Raw genomic sequence first — 10971 nt, 5'->3', positions numbered from 1 at the left:
TAAAATCTCGTAATATGTTGCGAAGATTACCCGAGGCAAACATGATATATATTTGACGAAACTTTTCAGGGCAAGGCCGAGGCTTTGCGCATGAAGAAAAAACTGGAAGCAGATATAAACGAATTGGAGATCGCCCTGGATCACGCGAACAAAGCGAATGCCGAAGCTCAAAAGAACATCAAGAGATACCAACAGCAGCTGAAGGATGTCCAGACCGCGCTCGAGGAAGAACAACGAGCTCGCGACGAAGCGAGAGAACTTCTTGGAATTTCGGAACGCCGGGCGAACGCTCTTCAGAACGAACTCGAAGAAAGCCGTACTCTTCTCGAACAAGCGGACCGCGGACGTCGCCAGGCTGAACAAGAATTGGCCGACTGCCACGAGCAACTCAACGAACTAGGTGCTCAGAACGCTTCCATCTCTGCTGCCAAGAGAAAACTCGAGGCTGAGCTGCAAACCCTTCACGTGAGCATTCTTATCCTTCTATTCGATTCTAATTTTTCACATTTACGTTTATTTTATATAAGCTCCAACGAAATATTCGAAAAAGACGACAAATCCGAATGAGACTCGTATTTATTTTGTTTTCAGTCTGACTTGGACGAATTGTTGAACGAAGCAAAGAACTCTGAGGAGAAAGCAAAGAAAGCCATGGTTGATGCCGCTAGATTAGCCGACGAACTTCGAGCCGAACAAGATCATGCTCAGACGCAAGAGAAACTTCGCAAAGCACTCGAAACTCAGATCAAGGAACTCCAGGTGCGCCTCGACGAAGCTGAAGCGAATGCCCTGAAAGGTGGTAAGAAGGCAATTCAAAAACTCGAACAACGTGTTCGTGAATTGGAGAACGAACTCGATGGAGAACAGAGGAGACACGCCGACGCTCAGAAGAACCTTCGCAAGTCCGAACGTCGCATCAAGGAACTCAGCTTCCAGGTACGAGTTTGTACGATATATATATATCGTATATAATATAATGTAGAATAATAATAACCGCGTTATCAAGATTTTCAACGATAGCTTATTCTAAATCTATAAATGTTTAGGCTGATGAGGACCGCAAGAACCATGAGCGCATGCAAGACCTTGTCGATAAGCTTCAACAGAAAATCAAGACCTACAAGAGGCAGATCGAGGAAGCTGAAGAAATCGCTGCTTTGAATCTAGCGAAATTCCGCAAAGCGCAACAAGAGCTCGAGGAGGCAGAGGAAAGGGCGGACCTGGCTGAACAGGCAATTACCAAGTTCCGTACTAAAGGACGCGGAGGAAGTGCTGCGCGCGGACTGAGCCCAGCGGTAAGCAAATATTCAATTACTACCGTTTCTTTTATTCTCTTCGTTCAATTTCCTGCATTTTCTTTTCGTATCGTATTTAAAAAATGATACTTTTCTTCCTTTTTTTCTTTTTACATTTTTTGATTCGACGATTAATTTCTTTTGTAATAATATAAGGTTTAATATAACTTGATTATATGATATTTGAAGATATATTCGATTAAAAATTTTCCGAGAAATTCCATGATACGTGTGATATGAAAATAGATTAAAATGAAAAATGGAGATTTACGTTATCAGCGACGTAGATGAAGAAAAGAGAAATTTTAATAGAATAGCAGTAGGATCTCTCTTCCGTAGCTCGTGTAGCAATCTCTTGTTAAAATGTATCGAGCTAATGTATCGGAATATACACATATTCCGCAGGATATGTGAAAATCTCGATTTTCTAAAAATCAATACGGCATAGTAAATGGCACAGGATTTCCAAGTTGGCGATCGAGAACGAAATTTCCTATAAAACGAGAAGAAAAAGTTGCGTAGAAAGAAAAGAGAATAACTATTGCGTACAAAGAAAAGTAGAGATTACGGCAATTATCTCTAATTGTAAATCTGTATGTCCCTGTATAGCCCCAACAGAAGGCCCGTAAGGCGCCCTCCGCAATGGAGTAAAGAGTACCGCGCCGGTCCATGTAAGTTTGTGCACGTGTCATAAGCACGTGTGTGTGTCGATACATGGAAAAGCACAATAATCGCAAGAAAGCAATTATACATAGACAGAACTGTTCCGAATCCCCAATCCGCCGATCGTCAATGTCTTATTTTCTTGAACCTGTGTGAAAAGCTGATAACACTTGACGGGGGCATACTTTACGAGTATGAAGCTTGCTCCTAGTCATTGATTAACGTTGTGTATTACCTATCCCAAACAAATTCATGATAGTTCACGAACGGATCACTGTACCGATCCCTCTGTTATAATATAGAATATAGACGAATCGTTGCTTGGTTAGTGATTGGTTAGTTACATGTGAATAGATTTGTTTACATATATTTTTCGTTAGACATTAGACAGATGAAAGACGCGACGCGATGTAAAGACATAACTCCATCGATCGTTTTTCGTTGTTAATTCCGATTTTCGACATAATTATTGTTAGATACTTAGATTAGTTCTTGCAATTAGTCGATGTATCATCCACTTTGTGATTCTTTTCACGAAACTAAGCAGACAAAATCATTCCAATTGTCTAAGAGAGGTATTACGACCCTCGATTCATATCCCATTGTTGTCTTTCAATTGCCAATACCAATGATGTGCGATAAACACGCAGAATGAATGAGAAGGACACAAAGAACGTGTCTAAATATTTATCTCCAAAAAATGTTTTCTTTTTTTTTGAATGCATACAGCGATACTAGATCCTGGTGAAAGATGGGATTAGGGATGGAATTAAAGACTTATGGTATACATTTATAAACTGGCATTTCGATATCGTAGCGTTAGAAACGATATAATATCAAATTAATAAGAAACAAATTATTCTCTACCTTTGAATAAAAGACAGAAATCGTGAGTCTGCAATTCGGAAAATTTCGTATCGTTTAAAACGTATTCGGTTTTGTTACTGTTATACCAAAGATACGCCAAATAAAAATAAAAACTTCGCACTTGATCCCATCGCTAAAAGCCGAAAAACACTTTCCCGGAAACAAATTGTGTTGTTCGAAAGCATCACGACCAGAAACGTATCGCGTGAGAATTTTGTTGTTATTCGCGAGAACAGAAATAAACATGCTTTCGAACAAATTCGCTGATCTATGATTAACAGCGATCACATAAGTACCGAATGAAAATAATAATACTTCTTTTGGAATTTTTCAGCCACACCGACCTGCGTTCAAACCCCAATTGGATGGTTCCGCATTCCCGCCACGCTTCGACCTGCAGCCCGATGGTGAACTGTAAAAATCTATACGACAACGACATACTTGTTACAAACACGATCGTAACAGCTTAACGTATGAATTGATCGCAACCGGCGAACTTTCATCGTGTCATCTCACTCAAATAACTCATCCCATCGTCTTCATACCTACGCACATACATCTCCATACTAAAAGTAAAGAAAGTATCCTCAGATCTTTACTACTTTCGTGTTGACACGAGAATGTCCGTGCTTGGTCTCATCTTGCCAGCTTCGAGATAAAAATAGAAAAGGGAAGATTACAAAAGATTGGAAATTTTTCTTTCGACATTCTAGTTCTAATTCTAGTATATTTGATTGTTAATTGGCAAAAGAAATCGGCAATACAATAGACGTGGAGGAGAGATTAACCTTCACCACTCGCGCTGACGGTCGAGGAAAGAGAGAGTGAAAGAGTGAAAGTGGAAGAGTAAGAGAGAAGACGAGAGAAAGGAAAGGTGCGAGCGAGCGGTTGAAATGAAAAACGAGAGCCAGCTCGAAATTTTAAACGTTGTATTATGAACACGTGGCAGAAAAGAAAAGTATGTGCAATACTGGCATACGCGCGTATCAAGCGGACGAATCGATAAATAGATACGATATACACATTACAGAAACGGAACGATAAAAGAAGAACAAGATTACATGGTATAAAAAAATAAACAATAAATAAAAATATAACGCTAGTCACGGATTTGAACGTCAGCGCGCATTATTATATACGTCATCGAAATGATAATCCTATCCTATAAAGTTAATTGTAATTTATAAAGAGAGCCGAAGTATGTATTTATTAAAATAAATAAGCAATAAATAAAATTAAGAACCAATTGCAATATTTGTCATTTCATATACTCTACCCTTCTAATCGTTTATAATTTTTAGAATTTTTAGAATCTTCTAATCATCACCTTATAATTCGTTTCTTGCCATATCGTCTGCGTTGCAGCAAATACTAACTTTCTTTCATTTTATACCGTTGATTTTCATTCGCCTTCAGATACATATATACCTATCTGTAATTTTTTTTTTATTTCCTTTATATTACTCGAATTATTACGAATCCTTTTGGCACATTAAGACACACGTTGCTAGAATGTAACACAACTTATTCACTTTTACCTTTAGTAGGAGGAAAGAAGTAAAAGTGTATAAAATACAATGTGTTACAAAAATTGCATGCACCTGTTATACCTATATGAAATCATAAAAACAACGTGCTTAATAATTATAATAATATTTTCTGGGGCACCTACGTGAACATCAATAATTCCTTGACGACGAGAAAATGTAAGGTTCTGTCATTTCTGACGCGAGATCATGTTCTGTCATTCTCTATCCCAAGATTTTTGTTAGTCAGATGTTTTGAGCTTTTAATTCCTTTTAGGAAAACATTAATGACAATTGTATCGCTATGTAGGTATAAATGATATCGTGACAAAGTGCATTTTCAATTTCTTTGGTTAGCCGGATGTGCAAAATTCGATAGGTGTTTGTAGACCTTTGCGACTGACCGTATATATAAGATTTAAAATGTAGAAAACTTCGTCATGTTATATTTGAAAGGATGAAAGGGTAGGAGTTACGAAACAGTTTCAACGTTAAAATTAAGCTGTAGTAAGATATATGTATATAGAAATTATTTAAAATTACGAGAGCAACATAGCGCAAGACGACTCGAATCAAACTCAACTTCTTTATGCATTGCTTGTGTTCTATCAAAAATGTATTTTCAAAATCACGTATTTGTTATACGAATTCACTGATCGCTAATAATATACGTGATTAGTGCTTATTTCTTAAGTTAAGTGGACGCTGACCCTCACAAGAAACCAATTATTTTTAATCGTCGCTTTAATCATAGCCTATCCGTTATTCTATCTAATATTCTTTTTCCGTTCTTTACGTAGGATTTGTTTAAATTGTCCCTTTACAAGCTCCCATTGGGTAAACTTCTTAGTACTAACGCCAAATTCCTTGCAAGTTTCTTGAAAAGCTTTTTCACAAAGTGACAAGTAACAGTGATCCACTGTTGGCAAAAGATGATGAAGACCGTGTAATCCGAAGTTAGTCAACACCAGAAGGTCAGAGTCATCGATCACTGTTCGCTCTCTTACAGCATCCAATTCTAGCAAACCCCAGTCGAAATCGTTTCTAGAAAATATTATTCGTCTCTATTATTGACTGTTTCAATTGAGAATATTTTTTTTATACGTTCACATTTCTTTCGATTAGAAACTATAATTTTGAATGAACCTATCAACGATAAATATGCATACATATACATACATATAAATAGAATTATTGTGTTGATAAATTTTCAAGATTTATAAGTTGCATTGAATTGATGTATACCTCCTATCTTTCTTTAAAAATCTCTAAGAATTTAATCTTGACGAGCAATTTCAAATACAACTTGCGCAACTTATATGTAGTACGATTAAAATATAAAACATAGAATCATATAAGAATGTATGATATAAGAAGATCGATAGAAATAATAGAATGTATATAGCACGTATTACCGATACGTATACAAACGAACCTGTATATGTCGCCATCATGAAAGATATCGGGATGGTGATGAGCTGCATTGAAACCGGTCATAGAAAATAAAAAGCTGCCTGTTAATATAATTAATAACCAAAGTTTCACACCCACAAAAATACTTGGCGCCAGAAAGGACATCGATATGGGCAAAAAGAAAGGTACGGCATCTCGAAATTCGAATTTTCTATATTCGAAGAACACAGAGTAATATCTGAAACGAATACGTATTTATTAATATTGACTTTTTGTATTTAACGTAACAATATTTCATTTATAATACCATAAACCGAACTTCTGAAAAAAAAAAACAGAAATACAAGGTGAATTGGTGCAAATGGCAAAGACGGAAGGTGTAATGGGAAGGTGGTGAACGGGTTACCAGAAGTTAAGAGTTGATGGAAAGTGTAGTAAGATGACAAGAGAGGGGGGGGGGAGGAAGAAGTGAGAAAGTACATTTTTAAGAAAATCTCGCGGAACAACAAGCAATGCAAAGAGAGACAGGAGAAGAAACAAGAGAGTATAGTGTTTTGGAATATGTCTGGGTTATTAGGAAAGAAAAGGATTTCTGCGAGTATATAGAAAGGTAAAACGACGTAGATTTAATAGGAACGTGGATAGATGATAAATAATGATGAAAAAGGTCATGGAGGAGAATAATAAGAAAGAAAGGAAGGAATAAGAAAAGGAGTGAGAAAGATAACCAAAGAAGAGATTTTTACTGTTGATAATAATTAAATTGGGTACTGATTGTAGAAGTCAACAGAAAGTCATCTTCAAGCGGCTAGCAACTACTAGCAAAAGAGTTTCGAATAATAAATATTATATGATATATTGCATCTATTTATGAAATATTTAGCTGCGGAATAAACAATTTAATATTAAGAAATATTATCTGTACATAATATGCATCGTTGGATTTTGATAAGTCTTTAATCCTGATATAAAAAAATAATAACGAACCTTTTGATTGCTTGTGCGTAAAAAGCTAAAGCCCAAATGATAGGACTCATCAGTTGACTAATGATACCTTTCAACAATGATTTTTTAGGATCTGGTAACCAAGACAGGTAAGGCTCAAGTGAGTATATTTCATAGTCCCAAAGGGTATTAGGGTAGATGTGGTGACTCATTGCATGTGTTATTCGCCAATCCTTCGACGATAATGTGCTTAAATCAAAGTAATACATTCGAAAACTATTCCTCATATGAAAATAATTATGACCAATAACCGTGGTCCACCCGAGAAAAATTCCTGAAATCATAAATATATATTTCAATTATAGCATTTTGCATCCAAAAATATCGTGCAAATTATATTTGTCATATAGTAGTAGTTAAAGACTAAAGATGTAATTAAAGTATTTGACCAACCAGCAAGCACGATGATTAAATAAGATTGCGTATAAGCTACTGCGAGGCTAAGTAAAACGGTAGTAGTGACAAAAAAATCAGCGATTAAATTTGTTTTTGACGACGGCCGATGAAAATCCACGTCTTTTAGGGCTTCTAATGCACGCTTTTTGAAAGTAGAAAAGAAACCATTCGGTTCAAACGTTAATGGCAGCTTTCGTGGTGAAACTGCCTCTCTCACCAAGTATTTTGGAAGCAGTTTCGCAGCTTTATCAGTTAGATGATGCGACTGAAAAATACAAATTACATCTATTTAAAATACCGTTTAAAATAACCTGTACATTGAACTAAATTATGTGACTTATAACAAGAATATATAACCAGAAGAAGAAACTATTGTACCAATTATTGTACTACACGAAAACGAATTACCTCGAAAAGTTCGGTAATATCAGTACCCTTGGTTAGGCGAATCCATTCTGCTCCTCCTGGGTGAAATTTTGCAAAACCTTCTAAATCATATAAATTATTTTGAATCCTCCATAAACCTTCCGCACCGTCTATTTGTCTTCTTGCTTCGAGAAAAGAGTATGCTGTTTGAAATTTAGTATCCCTTCCAGGAAAATTTTCGAAACCCGGTATCGAACTTTCTAATTTCCGCATTGCTTTCTTCTTCTTTTTTTATTGATCTATACGGTACGTAAGATAATTAAATAAAAGTTGTAAATAAATAAGTAACATTACTTAACATTAACTAATAATTATAACAGTTGCTTAATCGTGCTTCAGGATATAAATCTAAATAAAGAATATAAGGGATTTTATTAAAACGTGTTATTTATTTCGTTATGAACGTTTTAATTTATCCTGCTCCCATTAAATTTATCAAGTTATTGTTTAAAATCCCATTTACAATCATATCTTAAACTCTGCATTCTGAAAATATCTAAAAGAAGTTAGTAACGTTAAATTACGAGTTTTATTTAAAAATACATTATTCAAATGTTAAGATTATAATACAAAGTGATATAGTAATTGCAAAATAAATTTTTTAGTGTTTCAAAATATTGATAAGTAAATGGAATAATTTGCAAGAAAGATTGCATAAATGAAACTGCGTGTTTTTGTAAATACTGTATGTACGTAGTTGTTTTCGCGGATTTAGTGATATGTTAGAAAATGGATTAAAATTAAAGGACAATAAGATAGAGTTAGAGGACAATAATTATCGAAATACTCATGTCCTCTTAAACTAAATCTTAACATACCTTACAGTTAGTTAAATTTTACACATAATTGATTAAAGCTGGCTGAAGTATTTAATAAATAGCAATGTATCATTCGTTATATAACATTCTATTTCAAATATGTTTCGCAATTAATATTACCATTCATATCGGCGACACTTGTCTTAAATTAAAAAATTAACTATCCTATGTTCGTTTCTAATACTAGCAAAATAAATATATCATCAAAGTTTAAAAAAGAGAAAATAGGGGTGTGCGGGTAAATCTGTAAAGTAGCGTATCGTTACCAGGAACGGATTTACCATTACGCTAATGAGACTAAAAGCGTCGGTCCCCGAAACAATATGTCTATCAAAAAGAATAATAAACAAATATCAAAATTACATAAAATACATTTGTTGGTATGGGAGGACAGGGATAAAAGTGTTGGCTTGGCTAAAACGATGTTTATTGAATCAGCACGTATAGTCGTCCGAATACTCGAGACGTCTATCGAGTACTTGATGGGCCCATTCTATAGTGTTCTAAAACATTGTTACGTTTTCTAGGATGCGTGAAAAGTAATTAAATCCTCCGACAAGACTCGTTTATCATGAGAATTTTGAAGGCAGCTTTAGACTGGCCATGATATCGTGCGGATTTTAATTACTGCACATGATGTTAATATTCATCGTCTAAGGGAATAATATATAACTTATAGTTATATATTAACTAATATTAACTCTGACAGATTAACCAAAGAATCTCTAAATGTGTCATAATTTCCTATTGGTTTAACGATTTAGCTTTAAGTATTTAGCCAGGTTGAACTTTTATAAATTCAGTTTAGCTCAGGGTCCCCAAAATGATTATTAGCTTCAGGCTTCCAAAGGGTTAAATCCGCCACTGATCGTTACTCTACTATTCATTTGATTATTTGTATCATTTATTAAAATATCTCAATTGTAATGACGTCTAATGTCTAATTTTTAAAATCACATTTGTTTGATTTCTGTGTGACTTATCTAATGTCAACACATTCGATTACTATTGTCGCAATGAATTAAAATATTGAATAAGTAAATGCAATAATATACCACGTATATGATATTATATTTTACATGATTTTATATTAATATTATATGATTTTATATTTTTACAAACAGAAATTATTTTCAGATCATTGTTCATGGATAAATTGCTTGCTACAACATAATCAAGCAAGATAAAGTGAATCGACGAAAGTTAAATTTAAAATATAAACTGAAATGGATTCCCCGTTTTTCACATTTGATTAGAAATAGTGTTATTTTGCGATAGCGTGAGTATATTATGAATTACGCGCGTGTTTCATTGCCACGCATGCATCTGTTTTTGAATGATATGGTTTCGGGCAGTATTCATCGTAAGTTATATTATATTATGACGAATATTTCACGTTCGATGTTTTATGAATGTTATAGTATTTTCGCATATTGTACGCATTCTGTTTCGCAACTTCAAGTTTCTAATAAGTTAACTTTACTACGTCTATTAATTATTAAAAATATTTCTAGTTACACATTACTATACAAAAAAGAATGTTTATCATATTTTCTAATAATTTTGTCATACCAAGGATGTTAATCGTGTATAGAGATTCCTTGTAGAACTTTCTAATATGGTAGATTGTGATTGAATCTTCTAATTTATTTCCAAATAACTTGATGCTGTTTGGGCAATATTTTAATAATTATTGACAAACAACGATATTTATTTCATCGCATTACGAAGACGTAACTCACTACACGAAAAAATACTTTATTTTACTGTAACACTAAATAAAACTGAACCTGATTACGTTGTTCAACGGACTGCTTTTAATGAAGTAATTTGGAAAGCACTCTTCTTTCTTATATATGTCAAACCAGTATACATTGAGTTGAATTTGTACGACCTAGTACTTTGACCCTGCAACGATAGTCAATCCAACAGACGATAACTCTATAACGCGTTGTTACTTATTACAGAATATCTGACATTATACACATCGAAATAAGTATGTGTATATTACTTTTTATTTAAAAATTTGACCGGTATTGTTACAATTTTTATTACTATTAACTCTTTTAACATGAAATTGAATGTTTTTTCTGATTATAAGAAAATTTTGTTTCTTTATAAGCGACGAATTATAAGCGACGAAAATGTATTTTGCCAGTTATATACAGGATGAACCAGATTTTTTCACAAAACATTCCCATTATATTCCAGACATAAAATTAAGAAAAAAAAATGTTATATAAATATAATCTTTGAAATGTTTTATTGTAGATTAAATTTATTCATATATTAAAAAGTTATAACAACGATACGAAATGATAAAAGACTGCTGTTTCATCAATCCAGTATTTGCCCATATCTATTTGATATGTTTACACAGGCTTTGATGTTTACTTGCCGAGGTCGTTGGTTTGATCAAACTAGTGCAGCAATCCGTTACCCTCAACGATGGATAGGTCGAGGAGGATCAATTCCCTGGTTCCCAAGTTCACCAGATATCGCTTTAACAGATTTTTCCTTACGGTTAACCGTAAAGAAAAAAGTTTATCAAACACAAATTAA

At 34.0% G+C, this 10971-nt stretch overlaps 2 protein-coding genes across 29 annotated transcripts in view; one reads left to right on the top strand and one right to left on the bottom strand.

The window, feature by feature from the left end:
* Positions 1–4071, top strand: part of LOC126920325 (myosin heavy chain, muscle) — a 41363-nt gene extending 37292 nt beyond the window's left edge. For 26 of the 27 annotated variants that reach the window (XM_050730504.1, XM_050730503.1, XM_050730481.1 and 23 more), the window contains exons 23-26: positions 70–465; positions 592–936; positions 1047–1295; positions 3160–4071. In XM_050730504.1, the coding sequence (XP_050586461.1) occupies positions 70–465; positions 592–936; positions 1047–1295; positions 3160–3243 (1074 nt within the window). In that variant the 3' untranslated portion in view covers positions 3244–4071. Of the gene's footprint in view, positions 1–69; positions 466–591; positions 937–1046; positions 1296–1904; positions 1967–3159 lie in introns of all 27 variants that reach the window. The other variant, XM_050730500.1, reaches the window with a different exon arrangement.
* Positions 4072–4848: 777 nt separating this feature from the next.
* LOC126920343 (cytochrome b5-related protein-like) lies at positions 4849–10349 on the bottom strand. Of its 2 annotated transcripts, XM_050730559.1 has the most exons (7): positions 10200–10271; positions 9982–10076; positions 7574–7830; positions 7163–7430; positions 6752–7043; positions 5787–6002; positions 4849–5395 (listed from the first exon to the last, which is right to left on the bottom strand). In XM_050730559.1, the coding sequence occupies exons 3-7, from the start codon at positions 7802–7804 to the stop codon at positions 5119–5121; spliced, it is 1284 nt and encodes a 427-aa protein (XP_050586516.1). In that variant the 5' UTR covers positions 7805–7830; positions 9982–10076; positions 10200–10271; the 3' UTR covers positions 4849–5118. The 2 variants fall into 2 exon arrangements, with proteins under 2 accessions (XP_050586516.1, XP_050586517.1); XM_050730560.1 differs by lacking the exon at positions 9982–10076 and having other exon boundaries at positions 10200–10349.
* Between the last annotated feature and the right edge of the window lie 622 nt (positions 10350–10971).

The sequence above is a fragment of the Bombus affinis genome, chromosome 9 (genome assembly GCF_024516045.1).
Source record: "Bombus affinis isolate iyBomAffi1 chromosome 9, iyBomAffi1.2, whole genome shotgun sequence".
NCBI lineage: Eukaryota > Metazoa > Arthropoda > Insecta > Hymenoptera > Apidae > Bombus > Bombus affinis.
Note: the sequence above shows the minus strand (reverse complement) of the source record. Positions and strands in the feature narration are given on the sequence as shown.

Excerpts from the sequence above, each read along its gene's own strand:
- LOC126920343 (XM_050730560.1), bottom strand. The coding sequence starts at position 7,804 with ATGCGGAAATTAGAAAGTTCGATACCGGGTTTCGAAAATTTTCCTGGA. Across the intron at positions 7,431-7,573 it reads ATATTACCGAACTTTTCGAG|TCGCATCATCTAACTGATAA; the intron begins GTAATTCGTTTT and ends TGTATTTTTCAG. Across the intron at positions 5,396-5,786 it reads CATGATGGCGACATATACAG|AAACGATTTCGACTGGGGTT; the intron begins GTTCGTTTGTAT and ends AATATTTTCTAG.